Source organism: Montipora foliosa, chromosome 12, assembly GCF_036669935.1.
Source record: "Montipora foliosa isolate CH-2021 chromosome 12, ASM3666993v2, whole genome shotgun sequence".
In the NCBI taxonomy this organism is placed as follows: Eukaryota; Metazoa; Cnidaria; class Anthozoa; order Scleractinia; family Acroporidae; genus Montipora; species Montipora foliosa.
In genome coordinates, this window is record NC_090880.1 from 35,435,417 (window position 1) to 35,452,916 (window position 17,500).

Consider the following 17,500-nt stretch of genomic DNA (forward strand, 5'->3'; position numbering starts at 1 on the left):
CTTGTCGTTTCGATACCAGAGATTTCCCAACTATGTTTAAAAGGCTTTGGGTGCATAAGTATTCAAGTTTTCCCTCCCATTTATGCAAACTGTCTATCTTTTTATTTTTATCTGTCCAAACTTAATCAGGAGGGCATTGTGTCAAGCGGGTTTCATCACGGTCACGGGTCTGTCGACTTAACTGAGAAAAACGAAAACATTAACTATTAAGTTGGTTCTTTAATCTTTTTTACTCAATGGCCTCACCTCCTCTCCTTCCCGGTACAATAAGTTAGTTTCGAATTGTTCAGCAACAAAAGAACAGAGTCGAGGTTCAGGGGAATAATTTGCATTTTCCTTTGTTCTGAACAATACAAAATGCTAATTATTCCCCTGAACCTCGACTCTGTTCTTTTGTTGCTGCACAATTCGAAACTAGCCTATTCATGGTGTAATTTGTTGCAACAACGGAAGTTCAGTCGAAGAGTTTAATGCCGGATATTTTTTCCCGTCTCAAAGCCACCAATTCGAACTAATCTCTCTAGTATTACTAATGAGGACCTGAAATCAAAGTCAGATATGAAAAATGAACAAGGTTCCAACGGTTGCATATCCAACAGGAGTGAAACAACCACAACCATCTGCACTTAAGTTATAAACGACTAAAGTAGTTGAACTTCTGTTTCAGGAGCACTTTCGAAAAAGCGAAGAATCCGGTGCTGAGTGAGTCAGTGATGGAGAGTGTTACAAATCAAAATCCCAGAGCAACAGCAAGCTTTTTATCTCGCTTGACCTTCTCCTGGATGGGTGATGTCCTTAAAATCGGTAGTCAACAGCCGCTGGAGGAAAAGCATTTGTTTCCACTAGAAACGCAATTTCAGTCTGACCAGCTTGTTTGTTCATTGGAAAGGGAATGGATTGACGAGAAGAGAGCGTCCTTGCAAAATGGCAGCAAGCCTCGACTGTGGAGAGCCATGATGCGGATTATTTCATTCAAAGACTTCATCACTGTGATTATCCTGAGGATATTATATTCTTTTGCATTTAATCTTCTCCCTCTCTTCTTGTGGTTCTTTTTGAAAAGCATTTCAGCAGAGCTTAATTACGCGTACACTTTTCCATTGGTCATTTTCATTTCATTAGCTTCTATCGCGCGGTCACTTCTGTTGAGTCAAGGATATTTTCGCGCCAAAATGATAGCTATCAAGCTTAACGTTGCACTGATTGGGCTTCTATATAAAAAGGTATGTATTACGTCATGCAACTTTTAAAATATCTTTAAATTATCATACTCAATCACATTTGTCAAAAAACCAATTGTTGTTGGTTATCATTCAAGTTTTCAACGAAAACAAAAATAAAAACGTTTGCATAAGAACAGAGTTCAATCAGTCCTGGACTGAGGATTGCGTCGGGACACAAACATGGCCGCTGTCGTTCTTTGTTTAGGGGCACCGGCCATGGCATCCCTGACCTAATGTGAAAACGAGAATAGGACAAATAGGATGGTGATTTTTCATTTATAATATAAGCAATCAGTTCTTTCAGGCAAACAAGATGACAGAATAAAAAAGAACAAACCCGGTCCGGTAATTTTGGGTCGCTCGAATTATTTCAGTGCCAACGGAAAAAAACATTGGCTATGGAAGAAACAGGGTTCGTGTTGTCGCGGCAGCCGTTCATAATAACATTTGTAGAAATGAAAACTCCACGTGTGATATTTGTCATCAATTGCATTCGTCCCCCCTTTTCATTGTTGCTGTTTTCTTTCAGATTCTCTCTCTAAATAGATGTGTCCTACAAGACAGCGTTTCGGAGAACACCATTAATCTTGTATCCAATGACGCTCAAGCCATCGTGCGCATGGGTTATGGTGGTTTTGCTTTCTCGTTTGTTGCATTGGACATCGCTATATCTTTAGTTCTCGTGTGGTATCTTGTGGCCTGGCAAGCTTTGATCGGCGTTTGCGTGTTTCTCTTTCTTTCTGTTCTTGAAGCAATTGGAGCTCGTAAGGCAGGGATCGTTCGAAAGAAAGCTGCCGCACAAACAGACAAGCGATTGGAGATCATGAAAGAAATCGTTGCTGGAATCCGGATCGTGAAAATGTATGCATGGGAATTCAAATACAAAGACATGGTTGAACAAATAAGAAGGTTTGCATATAATATTTAGCTCAATGTTTTGACAAGTGTTTTTGGTATATTTTACTTTAAATTGTAACAACATCGATACACAGAGCAACAGAATGGTTTTAGGGACACACCTATTGGTAAAAACTACCAACTGAACGCTTTGGTTGATCTATTTTTGACATTTGAGCAAAGAAAATCAGATCGACGAAACTTTTGTGTTAATGTGACTGATATGCATTTAACAGTGTCATAATTTCCCACCTTTTTCATTGCAATCTCAAGAGTGAGGAATTTGCTACCAGTAATCCTTGATAATCGCTTAAGGCAACTATATTATGGACTAACTCCAACGATTGTGGGAGAGCATTCCACGGACGAAATACCGGAAGTGTAAATTGCGCATGCCAGGACAGTCGTTTCTCCCAGATTTTTAAACTAATTGTCTCTAATAGTAAAAAGATACCGAGCAAAACAAATGTGGTAGTGTCAAGACAAGTTTGCGGCCTTGTCCTAGCACAGTCACAAATAGATTTATTTTTAGATACACTTTGTGCGCGAAACAAAGAGGCACCAATTTTAACCAATCAGAAGAAGCCATGCATGTCACGCGTGACTGCTTCTGCCATGTTTTTTTTCAGGGACATGACAACTGATTTTTGCGGGAACGGGTATTCTAAAAATAGACTCATTTGTGACTGTGCTGGGGAGCCCACCCACCCCACCCATGCCATAACAACACTCTCATCTAATTCACTCTTGACTTAAGCGAAGCCATTTATTTTTGTCTTTTTTTAAAATATATTTAACTTGACAATGTTTTATTTGTTTCAGACAAGAAATCTCCTTGATTCGAATTCGAGGATTTATCATTTCCACTGTTTACGCGCTTTTCTTCACCAGTAATTCCATTGCAGGATGCGTCTCCATCTTAACCTTACTCCTGACTGGGCACTCACTCACGTCATTCAAAGTTTTCACTTTGCTATCCATTTATGCTAACGTGAAGTTTTTCGTGTCAATCTTCATTGGAGAGTGCTTAGTTTATTTGGCAGATGCGAAAACAGCTTGTGACAGAATGCAGAAATTGATCGAAAAAAAGGCCGTTTTGACATGGCCTCCACGAGACCCAAACTTCACATCGACTCCGCTCATAGCTTACTTCAAAGGGAGGCGATACAAATCGCCATTATTTAGACATGACAGCTTAAAAGGTGGAAAACCGTCTTTGGTCAGCGTTCAAAAACGTGACGACGCATCTCGACCCATCCAAGCATACGCTTCTTTGGATGATGTGAGCTGTTATTGGACTTCGACATCAGAGCGTCCGGCCTTACAGAACTTATCGCTGAAAGTTACTCGTGGACAACTTTTAGGCATCGCTGGATCCGTTGGAAGTGGAAAGACATCTCTATTGATGAACATGTTAGGAGAACTTCCAGTATTTACTGGACACGTAACTTGCATTGGCAAAATCGCCTACGTTGCTCAGATGCCTTGGGTCTTCTCTGGTACAATGCGAGAGAACATCACATTCGGTATGCCCTTTATTGAAGACAAGTACCAGAAGATTCTTAAAGTTTGCGACCTTGAGAAGGACTTAAGAACTTTCCCAAAACGCGATTTGACCGAGATTGGACAACGCGGTGTGATCCTAAGTGGCGGTCAGCGGGCACGATTAAGTTTAGCACGCGCGATGTACTCAGATGCCGATATTTACTTAATGGATGATCCACTCAGTGCAGTCGATGCCAAAGTCAGCAAACAATTGTTTGAAAGGTGCATTAAGAAATTCTTAGTTGGGAGACTACGTATTTTGGTCACCCATCAAGTGCAATTTCTCAAACATACAGACAACATGATTATCCTCCAAAATGGTTGCCTGGTTTTCCAAGGTACCTACAGTGAAATGCGAAGGCAACGTTTAAGGCTCATCTCCACTTTGTCTCAAGGACGGTCAGATTCACAGACAGATGACATCCTTAAAGTTCTTGGTGAAGAGGGAACTTACGATGAATTCAATCCTGTTGATGAAAATCCCGATAGAGTAGACTTGAAAGAAGAGGAGGAAGAAAGAATGATTGGAGCTGTCAAATGGCAGTTGTACTGGAAATATTGGAGAGCTGCGTTACCAGTTGCCGGGATACTTAGCCTTGCTGTCTTCTTTGCCTTTGTCCAAGGTAAGGAGAAAAATATCCTTCGAGACGCAAGAACTGTCAAAAGGGACGGGACGAAGTATTCACGGGCATACTTCAAGGCCTTTGTAGCCGGCATCCCGGACGAAGAGCGTCGAAGAGATTTTTCCTCATTCCGGTCGTCCAGTGTGAGGAAAATCTTTGATCGGCGTAGGCTAGGCGAAGTCCTTGATTCTTTATATCGTCGCTTTCTATTAGTTTGCCTTTTTTCGTCCGCCTTTATAATCGCTACCACTGAAAAGTCCATGGACGTTTGTCAGTAACTACTTGAACGTAGTACTCTGTCGTTACTATAGAAACGCTTAACGTAAAACACATCATTTCCCTGTGATTGGTCAAATGATCACCTGCTTGTCAATCAAACTATATAACACGGGAGAGGCTTATCGCTCGATCAATCACAGATAGGACGTTTTTCTCAGTTGCAAGCATGATATTAATAATCGCATGCAATTTCTATCGTGATTCGGAAAAACTCGGATGTAATCGGAACATTACTTACAGGAGTCGAACTACCAAGAATGATTTTCCGATTACGAGTTAGATGTTTGACTGAAAACTATATAGAGTTTTGGAATTGGAATTTATTGCGACCAACGATAACCTGCCTTTTTTTTTTCTTTGCAGTATTGGGGATTGGCCCCTACTGGTGGCTTACAATTATGATGGAGATGCCCTATGAACAACAGCGAAATTACATCACGCTGTTGATGTACGGAGGAATTGTAACGGTTTCTTTGGTTCTTACGACAGCTTCCTCATTTTGCTTCTTCCTCACTGCTCTTAAAGCTTCCGAAAATCTCCACAACAAGATGACACATGCGGTTATCAAAGCACCAGTCCTTTTCTTTGACACGAACCCTGTGGGACGCGTTTTAAACCGTTTCTCAAGAGATACTGGAAACATGGACGATCAGCTTCCGACAATCTCTCTCTTTGCGGTTCAGCTTTGTCTGTACTTTGCCAGTGCTATCATACTTTCAGCGACCACAAATATCTGGCTGTTCATCGTCTGTGCTCCACTAACAGCAGTCTTCGTTTACCTTGCTAAATATTATCTGAAATCTTCACGAGAACTCAGACGACTTGAGGCAGTGACATGCAGTCCAGTATATTCACTCATCGCTGATACTTTGACAGGACTGGAAGTGATTCGTTCGTCAAAAATGGAAGAAGAGTTCCTTAAAAAATTTTACAAGTTAGTAACATTATTAAAATTTAATGCTTATTAAATAAGCTTGTCAGTCATGTTTCAAGTCGAATTTTAGTTCTAGGATGCAAATCCATTGCAAACATTGAAGTAAATTTAGAGACCTCCGCCTCAAGCGCCCCCTGAAGTTAGAAACTTAAGTTTGGTGCCTCGCTCTAGGGCCCTCGGCTTTTGTGTAAAGCTAAGACAATGAGACTGCTGGTATATAGAAACGTACCCCCACCCCTTCTCTTCCACCAATCTGGATGGTTAGAGGGTCACTTTGTGACACCTACACCAAGTATTGCAAATTTCGTTGTGTGGCGGCTGTGTTGTCACAGTTGGGGATGCACTTTGTGACGTCTACACGAAGTCACCAAAAGCTCATGTAAGAGCTGTGTTCAACCGGGGTAAAAAATTAACGGAAAAAACTTATTGTTATTTTCACTTACTGCAGGTATCAAGACAAGAATACGTCTGCTCTGATAATGCTGAGTGCTTCAACACGCTGGCTCGGTATACGAGGAGATGCACTGAGTAATTTACTTGTGACTTCTGTTTCAGCAGGTGCTTTATTTGCTACGCAGAACCCAGGTGAGTGGATAAGTTGCATAGGAAACGTCGAGTCCGGTCTCTGGAACATGCGAAATACAATTAGACTATTTTTAGCTGAAGTAAGAGCAGAAGTGCATCTCGTCACTCGTTCGCATCGGCGCCGGGAGCCTTCGATCACAATAACTTGAAATTCGAAATGGTGTTTTGCGTTTGGCCGAGGCTTTAAAACGAAGCTGACTTCCTTTTTAAAAGGAATCTCTGTTGTTGTTCGTCTGTCAGTTTCGACGGTGACCAATGATAATGAGTTCACCAGTTATGTGTTCCTCTGTGACTGATCAGCCCAATCTGTGCACGAAACCACTGACCTTAAGGAAATCTAGAGATGCACTTATTACTTTTACGTAAGCCCCATTAACACGTAAACTCCTTCTCTTTTTGTTTTGTTCCATTAAGGCGTTTTCCATTTGGTTTCAGCTTTGGCAGGAATGTCCTTGACATTCGCAGCCGAAACATTGGAAAGCTCACAGTATGGCATCCGTGTTGCCTCGGAGACAGAGAATTTCATGACGTCAGTGGAAAGAGTGGTCGCGTATGCTGATATCGAGGTAGAGCCTGGGTACAACACAGGCCAGCTTCCACCGCAAGAATGGCCCACAAAGGGATCCTTGACATTACAGGACTTGTCATTGAGTTACTTGAAAGGAACGCCAAACACGCTAAAAGGAATAAGCGTCAACATAGCTGCAAAAGAGAAAGTTGGCGTAGTTGGTCGTACTGGAGCTGGAAAATCATCCATTGTAGCTGCCTTGTTTCGAATGCCGGAGCCAAGCGGCAGAGTAAGAGAAAAGGCAAAAGAGAAAAATGATCCTCGCATTAATTAAGATGGCCAATTAAAGCAATTGTCTATTATAGAAATCTGAAAAATTGAGGTGACTCCAACGGGATTCGATGATCCCAACTGAGTGGCTTCAAAGCTCATTGCACCAGCATCGCAGCAGGGGGTCATGACAATTGCTTTCATGTTTGTGCAGATATTAAAGTGCGAGGATCATGTCTCTCTTTCGTCAATAAACCGCACTTCAAATAAAGTTGTTGCAATAACCGCATCAATGTCCTCAGCATGTCGGCCATATTTGTGCCCATGGTAGCTGTATTCCTTTAAAACATTCTCTTGTCGATTCACACAAATTGGTCAATTTTTTTTTTCTTGGTTGCATGCCTGAAAAAGCTAAATTTCTATATTCAAATGCTTTTCCAATTGCTTTTTCTCTTTCTAACAGGTAATCGTAGATGGTGTGAATTTAAGAGATATCAATCTTCAAGCATCGCGTCGATCCATGGCAGTGATCACCCAGGATCCTGTTCTCTTTAGTGGCAGTTTGAGGTCAAACCTTGACCCTTTCGGTGTACACAAGGACGTTGACCTGTGGAATGCTTTAGAGGAGGTTCGAATGAATAGCATCGTACAAGCATTACCGGGTCAATTGGAATTCAAAGTCAAAGAATCTGGTAGTAATTTTAGTGTTGGTGAACGTCAACTGGTTTGTTTAGCTCGTGCTCTGTTGCAAAAGAGCAAAATCATTATACTCGACGAAGCAACTGCTAATGTAGATTATAGAACAGATCGTCTGATTCAAGAAGTAATACACAGCAGATTTGAGGATTCTACTGTACTGACCATAGCGCATCGACTGAACACTATCATGGAGTATGATAAAGTATTGGTTATGGATCAGGGAAGAGTGGTGGAATTTGATAACCCTCGAGTCCTTCTTCAAAAAAACAATGGACACTTCTCTCGTCTTGTTGAGATCTTTAACTTAAATAGAGCACGTTAACATTGTGGTAATTTATGCAAAAGTCATTAAATGCATTTATTGTTATTAGTTAGGTTTTTCTATGATATTTTTCGATAGCAAAAGACGGTATGGCAAAGCGAGGCGTTTTTTAATTGTTTTTTCTTCATTGTACCTAAGATCTTCCTTGAATTGTAATTTTGGATCGGTTGGGATTGGAATGGCTCCGCGAAAGTCTGGTTTTCGCTTCATTTAAAATGATATGAAGTGTGGCTTACATGGCACTTCAAGGCCAGAAATATTGATCAGTTTAATAATTAACCAGGTCAGAAGCAAACCATCTGACAGATGCTACACCGGGCATCTAGAAAGGTGAAGATAAAAAAATCGAAAATTTTGAGAGGTATGAATATCAAAACGTTTTTTTTTTTCAGTATGTGCTCGTCATGATTTTGGCGGATTTGTTCTGACCAATGTCGACTGGGGTTATGGTAGTTCTTTGTCATATATGCGTAATGAAATGCCCACATTGATATTGGCGGGCTCATTCCAGTCCCAACGTTTTGACCGAACGCAGTGACCTGGTAAACAAAGTATATCGGTTAAACCTTCCCACTATCCGTTGCTTCCTTTTAAACCTGCTTTGCAGGTGCAAGGAGATTAATTAACTTAGAATTTTACATAAATTATTCTGTCCTTTGGGCAGCTCCTGTAAACAGAGTGATCGTATTTGCATTACATTATAACCTGAATGGAATTAGCGATGTTTTTTCATCTTTTCTTAATAATTCGGAACAATTTTGAATTAAAAAGGCAACATTTCCTTATTTTAGAGTGTTCTCTATTCGTCGTCGGTCAAATATTACCTAACCGCAGTCAGATTATTTTTTGAATGTCTCGTCATGATAACGAGAGGGCACTATATTTCTATGTCATTTTGTAAACTAGTGTCAATAGGCATACCTTACAAGATATAGAGATGTGTGATTTTCCTTGTGTGAAACGCTTCTTGCATGTTGTGTCAACTACCTGTGCATATTGTGTACATGGAGATCATATAAAGAAGGAATTTATTAATCGATGGTAACACAGGAATGCCCGGGAAAAAACCCGATTGCTTTTTTGCAGTAACTGAACCTACGACCTTTCGATCACGATATTCGAATGATTATCGTGCTAATGAAGCTCTGTGGTAATTCCAGAGCGCGAGATAAGGGAAGAGTTTTCAGTCCGAGGCGTGGGCGAGATCCACCTTGGCTGAGCCTTGCGGCTACTCCTCAGACTTCACTACTGCAGGGATGGCGCAGTGGTGAGAGCACTCGCCTTCCACCAATGTGGTCTGGGTTCGATTCCCAGACTCGGTGTCATAAGTGGGTTAAGTTTATTGGTTCTGTGCTCTGCACCGAGATATTTTCTCCGGGTACTCCGGTTTCCCCTATCCTCAAAAACCAACGTTTGATTTGTGTTAATTGTTGATTTCAGTTTACAGTGTCCCCTATTAGTGCTCCGGCACCAGAACGACTAGACACTTAAAATAAAGTTCCCTTCCTTTCCTTTCCTTTTCCCAAATCGATATATGCTTGGCAAAAATTTACCTTTTAACAAAAACCAAATGAATATGTTTTATTTTAACTCCCCCCTTTCTCGTTAGGGACAGATATTGTGCGACGTCTCAAGTAGATCGAGTATTAAGAAAGAGAATTTTCATGCTTTTGGAGGCTCTGACAACCAACATCCAGTCGTCTGCCGTTTCACTTCATTTTCATCCCCAGTCCCGCCCAGCCTTTTTAGTCACCAGAGACTGAGCACGATAACCAGTTCTCGCGCTCAGCCTCTGGCGGAGAAGAGGGTCAGGCGGCGCTGGAACGAGAATGGTCTCCCGTGAAATTGACCCAATCGGGTAACTCAATGTTGCGTCCAATTCAAATCTCCCGGGGCTGAGATTATTTGTGCATTGTATTTGCATTACAATGCAGCATTCACATTTATGATATGGAATAGGCCTTTTGCAACTAACGATCACATGGTACAAAATTCGCCATGCTGGAGGGCAAGCTCATTATTATTCCATTAAAACAAAGGCAAGTCAAGCTTGACTGGTTCAGGTCTCTTTGTTTTAATGTCCCAGTGGGGGAATAATAATGACCTTGCCCTCCAGTATGGCGGATTTTGTACCACGTGATCGTTTGTTGCAAAAGACCTATCACCTGGAACATAACGTCTTATTTCCAAAGGGTTTGAATTGGGTACAACATTTGAGTCAACTGATTTGGTCTATCTCTCCAATAAAAATAATGTCGGTGCTTACTGACGTTCTACCTAGGGGATCTACTTGCTCTATATGAATAAACTGGTGTGTTAAGATTTTTTCAGACTGTGGCAGTTATAAACGTTACTTGAGCAGTAGCAGTAACAAAAGAAAAGCTTGAAAAAATAACAATTGAACGGGATTTGAACCACTGACCTCTGCGATACGTGTGTCACACAACACTTGTGCCACTTGTGGTGTCACACAACACTTGTGTTCGGGGGAACACAAAACGCTGTGACACTGGTGCAGTGCTCTACTAATTGAGCCACCAAGCCAACTGAGAAACTGTTATCTTGCGAGTTCATGACAAGCCGGCCGGTATCGTGTTCCAGGCTCCCAGATAGTTGGGAAAACGAAAACGACTGCGTGGGAAAAGCGAATGGGGGCTTGGGTCGAGGTCGCCTCATTTTTCGCTCGCATTTTTTTCTCTTTCCCTACTATCTGAGAGCCTGCAACAGGCTAAAGCAAAAGCATTTGTATTAGCTAATTCACTTTCTAGCCCAGTGATTCTCGAGTCGGTTCTACACAGAAACAGTTCGTCTGAATTTCTTGGGTTCCCTGCGGATTTCCCTGTTTCCATCCAAATGCTGCTCTGGTATCACAAATTGACGATTCCTCACAGTCCGTATGGAGGCTCTAGGACCGTTCATGTTATCATGTGAGCAATAGAACCAACAGAGAAGTCGCTTGAAGGTCTTTCTCATTTCTCTGTTCCTATAAGCGTAAACCAGTGGATTCACCATACTGTTGGAATAATGCATCCACTTAACAAACCGAACCAGCCTCAGTATGTATGGATAAGGCGGCAAACAGGAAATACAGAACTCTCCCAGCATGTTTACAATGACAAACGGAAGCCAAGCAATCACGAACAGTCCTGTGATTAACGCAATGGTCACAGCAATCTTTGTCTCGTTCTGCGCAGGTCTTCTGACCGCTTCCGCCGGATGGACCCGTGCTCGTGCAGTACCTCTGACAGTCTGAAAAATGATGCCGTAAACTGTTAGGATAACCAACGCTGGAAAAGCGAAACACGTGGTTACGAGAATAATGCTGTAGGGCTTCTGCCACTTCCCATACTGCACGGGAAAGAGACCTGCTATGATGAATGCAAAAATCCATGCAGCTGCAATCATTGCGTAGTATGTCCAAACCGAATACGATCGGTGGCTTATTGGGCGTGTTATTGCCAGATACCGTTCGATACTGATTGCAGTTAACTGCAGAACTGAAGCACAGCCAGTGAATATGTCCAATGTTAAATATAACGTTAACACCTTAACTTCTTGGATACAAATTTTGTAATGTTCACACGTCGAGATATAAATCCAAAGTGGGATTGATATTAGCCCGACCAACAAGTCAGATATGGCCAGTCCGACAAGAAATGTGTTGTTAATACTCCGAAGTCGTAGGTTCGACTTGAATGCTGCAATGACGAGAATGTTCCCAATAACTATTAGCAAACCCAGTATAACATACATAACTGTTGAGACTATAATTTCAGCTCCATCGTTCGCTAATGTAGGAGATGTCGGCGTTCCTTTAATGAAGGTAGTGTTACTCAGATGCATCTCAACCGAAGAATTGACAGACAAACACTTAACTCTTGTCATCTCTGGTTATGTTTAATCTGAAAAGAGAACATAATAGAGTACATATTGTCATTTACTAAAATATTAATTGAGAAATGTCTTAATGCGACACTTCAGAATGCGTTGCTGATCGACTATACAAAAGATTCACGCCTTCATTTCAATGATCTTTATCAAAGCAGCAATTTTAATGATCTTTGTTGCACAGATTCAATACCCTCTAGAACTGACCTGAATGAGGTTTTGAACAGAAACGTATACCTTCTTGGCAAAATATTGCAATGTAATAAATTGTTTGACGTGCATTTATCATCAACAATCTTTAGGTTGGAGAAAAATTGTATATTAGGTTGTCACAAGTTGTAATAGAACATCGTAATGTTTCTATACTAAGTAGAGTAATTTGGTTAACTTTATAAATCGGTTGTTTGAAATAAGCCATCAATTTTCCAAACTCAACTATTCGTTCATTTATTGACGTTTTTCCTCCTTTACCACAAACCGCAACGTCTAAAAGTCACGTGACTCCGATATTGTCTCAACGGCAAGAACCCTATCCACCAGTAAGTGCAGCGTTTTTTGCTAGTTTTCACAGTGAAATTTACTTTCCTTGAAGAGGTATCTCGATGAATGACAAAACAAAACTTGTTTGTTTTCGGCGCATTTTTGTCTTGTTATGCACAGGCATCACGTAATTTCTCAAGAGAGAAAGAAACCAACCAGCAACTTGCCATTTGCTATCGGCGAGATTTTGCTTTGCGTTTATTGCAAAAATCAGGCTGAAGTTTACATTTTGTCAAAAATGCAGCTGGGGATTCTTAAAAAAGTTGTTGTTAGCGTATTCTGTTAATTCGTTTCATTGACCCTGAAAAGCCCTTATGGGGATTGGCCAATTTAAGTCTGTATTTAAGCAATAGAGGACATTTTCCATAGCCTCATCTAAACACTCGGGGCAGTTGGGAGAATTCGAGACAGTTATGCAAACCCTCGACTGCGTCTCGGGTTTGCACAAATGTCTCGCCGGAATTCTCCCAACTCCCCCTCGTGAGGCTATGGACCACGGAAAAAAGTCCTCTATTGCCTTCATAATATTTTTAAAAAAGATAATTGAACAAATGAAGGAAAATGCTGTTTTTTTTACTTCTTGATTGAAATAGATTTTCATGACAGACGCTCATATTTCCTACCAACCAATCAAAACGAGCGTCTGACAATACATAGCCAATCAAAATTCGTGTGATGTCACAGCCATGTTTCCATACTCTCATCTAAACACAGCTGTTGACCAATGAGAGTGCGCGTAATTATTTTATAAAATTGGTCAGTTAAGTTTGCTGTATTTTATAGTAAAGCTCGCTAAATGTAAAATTCTGTTTTTGTTGCCTGATTAAAGCATCTAGATAAAAATGCAATGAAAGGAAAACAATTAAGCGGGATGTGCCTCACAGTACAGTCTGAAAAAAAGAGCTTGTTACATTATTTTTTAAACAATTTATCACGAAACGCGACAAGGCGAAACCAAACTTTCCGCGGTTTTCGGTCATCGTGACAGTGCTAAGCAGTTCAGGCACGCAACCGGCGCTGAGGGCGGCAATTCGTACAAGCAATTCACAAACGGTTTTCTTCTGCTTCTGCTTGGTTAAAAATATCACGGAGAAGATTTTTAAATTAAACCCCTCCCGAAATTTAGCAATACCTGAAAACCACAAACTTTTGGCACCAAATCAAAGATCTCGCTTGCATTACTTTTTTAAACTAAGCTAAGACCATCCCACCCCCCCCCCCCCCCACTTTTTTTTTTCGTTTAGTGTCGAATGCGTTTCCTAATATTGGGTCGGTCGGTCGGATCGAAAAAAAAAACAAAAACCTAAAAAAATCACAAGAAGTCTCGGAATAGGAGGCCTACTACGTCAGCATCATCGCTGCGGAGCCTGAAAAACAACATGACGTGAACCCAAAATCAATATGGGGGAAAATTTGGTTGATGTTATTCTAAAATTAAGACAAACTGGGAAAAAGGATCAACCATGGAAACTCCTATGCGACATAAAAATGGTTTAACTACGTCGTTACATTGTTTTTTGAAAATGGCAAAAATTTGGGTCGATCGGACGACGCTAGACGGAAACAAAAGAGGATGGCCTAAAGACAACTTTAGAAATACTTTGTTCCATATTTTCGGTTTTTATGGTAAACGTCCTTTCTCAGTTAAACGTGTGGTATGGAGGTGTTGTTCAACAAAACAGATTCCGTTTAGATAAAATATAACTACTGACCTTCGGAGATGAGGCAATACGATGATGCTACACGGCTTTTGCACATTGAGTGCCATCAAACAATGTTGTTTCTTTTATTATAACACGAAACTCTATGGAAAGCTCGTTCAAAACACGAAACAGTTAGGTCTATTTTGTCGTTTGCTAAGGCAACACATATCAAACAAAGGATGCTTGTCTTTCTTCAAAGACAGCACACACTTAGAGAACACCTGATAATAAAAATGAACAGACTGAGCTAGTATTTTAGGGCAGAAAACCAACTCGGCATAAATTCAGTGTGTGAGGCTCTAGTCCTAAAGTTTTCTCTAACAATTTCAGCTAAAAATTCAAATAGACACCTTTCCTTCGCTCTCCAAAAAACACACAAAGAAGCTCGTCCTGAAATTGCCACGACTTTCTCTGTTAATTAACACTTACTTGACAACTACTAAAACCAAGATGTGACAAATTCTGTACGTATGGAAAGTTATTATCCATTACCAAAACACATTAGACTAGTGGCCATTGAATAGTGCGTCCAAAAGTGATTGCCTAAGGTGAAACGTGCGACGGCACAGCCAAGTTTACAATCATTGTCTTGCACAAGCATATAAACTTACAAAAAAATCTCCTTTTAATTTTGTTTGTCTCGTCTTAAAGTTTCATCGATTCAGCAATGTATTCTTTTTGTCTTTGTCCCCCAAATTTAGGGGCCGACCATTTAACTCTTGAGGGGGGGGGGGGGGGGGATTTCTGGTCAGCAAGTTTTTTTTTTCTAGCAACCTTGGTGGGCAGGATATTTTTTCCCTCGTATTTGCTCTGCAGGATATTTTTTTTCTCTCCTCATTTCTCTGCAGGATTTTTTTCCTCAAAAAAGTGTCGTGTTTACATTTACAGAATGTATTTAAATTTACATTGTGGTTATTGCAGTAATAGGTCTAACATGGAGCTGCAAAGCCTTAAAATGTTGTAAGCTATACAAAATCATTCTTGACTGTTGTATAGCTACATGTTTTCGGAATGTCATTCTTTAGAATCATTTAATATTTGTTAATTATCTATTGTTATCAAGTGAAGCTATGATCTTTGCAGTTATGAACGCAATTTTTACAATTGCGTAGAGAAGCCTGAAATTCAGGACTTCAACGGGGTTTGAACCCGTGACCTCGCGATTCCGGTGCGACGCTCTAACCAACTGAGCTATGAAGCCACTGACGTTGGGAGCTGGTCATTTGTGGGTTGTAATGGTCCCGTGAGGAATGAATTGGTTAGCGCGTCTCACCGGAATCGCGAGGTCACGCGTTCAAACCCCGTTAAAGTCCTGAATTTTTCAGGCTTCTCTACGCAATTGTAAAAATTGCGTTCATAACTGCGAAGATCATAGCTTCACTTGATTTCATATCCGCGGTTCATATGATTCATTTCATATACCATTTCATCATTTACCTATTGTTATGTTATTATATTGTTATATGTTGTCTTATATTATATAAGACATTGCAAAAACCTGATATTTCAATAGAAAGTAATAACATGAAAATGCTTCGGTTGAAAAGATTAAAAATGAACAAATTATTTTTCTTTGTCTAATAAAACTTGATTCTTCAAATAAAAAAAATTTACCTCCATTACTGCTTGTGATAAGCTAACGAGGTTGGATACAGTGCGAGCCAGCAAGCCAGAAATCCCAATAACCGCAAGCTACCTAAGAAACTGTAGGCTAACTGTAGTGCTAGGCTAGCCAATGTGTAATTTAGGCTAACCGTAATGGCTTGCATGATTCCTATGACTTGGAGCCATGTGAACCGCGCAAGCAAGAAATCCCTTATCCCTCATTATAAGGGCAAACCGCAAGCTACCTAAGCTAACTGTATGCCAACCGGTGTGACGTTTAGGCTAACCAGAGTGTTAGTTAGGCTAATCAATGTGTCATTTTAATAGGCTAACCAGAGTGGCTCGCTGGCTTGCAGATTATCCGGAATGGTTGCGATTTTGTAAAGCCCCCCAGGAATGATGAAATAGCTTTGCAACATTTTTTTTTTCTTGCTTGCAGCAATGCAAGATTTTTTTTTCCTATTTCATTTGTGTTGCATGCAATGTTCTTTCTTCCAACAAGCGCTTGCAGGAATTTGTTTTTCAAAATCACCCCCCGTCAAGAGTTAAATGGTCGGCTCCTTATACCCGAAGTTTCTCTGATGTTGTTGTGTTCATTTGAAACAATGACTAAAAAGCCTCGAGGGCATAAGCCACAAAAATATGTACGTAAGTAAACTGATCACGCGCCATTGCCTTAGTGTAAACAATCGCGGGGCACTAGCAAAGAGCACTGTCGACATCTCCGGGTTATAGGACGTCACTTTGTGGTTCAATATTGGGGAAAACGTCGACGCCTTTCAGTTTTATCGTCCCGAATGACTTGTCAAAAGTACCAATTTCACTTTTTTTTTAATATTTCGCTCTTAGTTGAACTCTTTAATAGGTGATTTGGTAAAAGGCACTTGCTCTCGAAGGATAAAAATCATGCGATGAAAGGTTCTAAACGTTGGGAGAGACACGTGATGACGTTCTCCACAAGCCACAGATTGTCTGCATTTTACGTTGTTGGGTCTTGCACGGCAAAGCATGGAAAGGAAATGCACAGTGTCATTAATGAAACGAGGGCACAAAGAGCAGCTTTTAGCCAAAAAGTGAAGTCCTTTTGATCAAAGGTGTACTGGTCTTCAGTGTCTCGTGCGCATTAAAAATCATCGCCGTCCATTTTCCAACGACCTACCACTACCAGTACACTCTGAATTCGACCGCACAAGATACATGAATGCTTAAAAGAACCATAGGACTTCATAGAAAGCTCTACCATTCTGACGATCATTTTTTCCATTTGTCATGCACCAGGACTCGTCTGATAAAGAGCAATATATGGATTGAATTGAAAACTAAAAATTACCTCTAGGTCGTCGTGTTGTAGCAGTCTGAGCAAAACATAGCCTCAACTTTTTCTATGTAAACGCGTATCACCCGCGTTTCAAATTGTCCTGAGGATCATGAAAGAAAAAAAAGATAATATATCTGACAATATCTGTCACATCTGATCAATGGCTTGCACTAAATCCGAAGGAGCTCCATGTCGGACACGTATAGGCTTGGCTTTTACCCGAGCGAAAACATATATTGGCATATTATTTCACAGGCTTGAAGGTTAATGGACAAAGTCACGGTTGACGAATTCTAGGAGATGATGAAAACAAGTGACATATAGAGGCTAATTTTCCTAGAGTCTTCAAAGCCTTCATTTGCTTAGGCAAATCAATTCACATAAAAGCATCTGTTTCTTCCGGTAAACGTGTTAAAAAAACCTAAAACACGAGACTGATCATGAAGCGTTGAGAAAAAAGCAAAATACCTTAGATTACAGGCGCCAAATTACAGAACTAAAGGTCATTCAACGCTCTCTTATTATAAACTAAAATCAACAGATACTTAAATATCCCTAAAA

At 40.6% G+C, this 17,500-nt stretch overlaps 2 protein-coding genes across 8 annotated transcripts in view; one reads left to right on the forward strand and one right to left on the reverse strand.

Moving 5' to 3' along the window:
- The first annotated feature begins 713 nt into the window (after window positions 1-713).
- Window positions 714-9,263, forward strand: LOC137979494 (ATP-binding cassette sub-family C member 4-like). Its single transcript, XM_068826753.1, has 7 exons — window positions 714-1,223; window positions 1,753-2,132; window positions 2,943-4,288; window positions 4,931-5,501; window positions 5,950-6,086; window positions 6,522-6,883; window positions 7,328-9,263. The coding sequence occupies exons 1-7, from the start codon at window positions 714-716 to the stop codon at window positions 7,883-7,885; spliced, it is 3,864 nt and encodes a 1,287-aa protein (XP_068682854.1). The 3' UTR covers window positions 7,886-9,263.
- A 53-nt stretch (window positions 9,264-9,316) lies between these two features.
- The window catches only part of LOC137979498 (adenosine receptor A1-like), a 22,276-nt gene continuing 14,092 nt past the window's right edge, over window positions 9,317-17,500 (reverse strand). For 4 of the 7 annotated variants that reach the window (XM_068826766.1, XM_068826764.1, XM_068826767.1 and 1 more), the window contains exons 2-3: window positions 16,952-17,039; window positions 9,317-11,787 (exon numbers count right to left, since the gene is read on the reverse strand). In XM_068826766.1, coding sequence (XP_068682867.1) covers window positions 10,676-11,770 — 1,095 coding nt within the window. In that variant the 5' untranslated portion in view covers window positions 11,771-11,787; window positions 16,952-17,039 and the 3' untranslated portion in view covers window positions 9,317-10,675. Of the gene's footprint in view, window positions 11,788-15,630; window positions 15,751-16,951; window positions 17,040-17,500 lie in introns of those variants that run through there. The other 3 variants (XM_068826768.1, XM_068826769.1, XM_068826770.1) reach the window with 2 other exon arrangements.

Coding starts and splice junctions, on each gene's coding strand:
- LOC137979494 (XM_068826753.1), top strand. CDS start 714: ATGGAGAGTGTTACAAATCAAAATCCCAGAGCAACAGCAAGCTTTTTA. Junction 2,133..2,942: donor ATGGTTGAACAAATAAGAAG/GTTTGCATATAA, acceptor TATTTGTTTCAG/ACAAGAAATCTCCTTGATTC. Junction 5,502..5,949: donor TTCCTTAAAAAATTTTACAA/GTTAGTAACATT, acceptor CACTTACTGCAG/GTATCAAGACAAGAATACGT.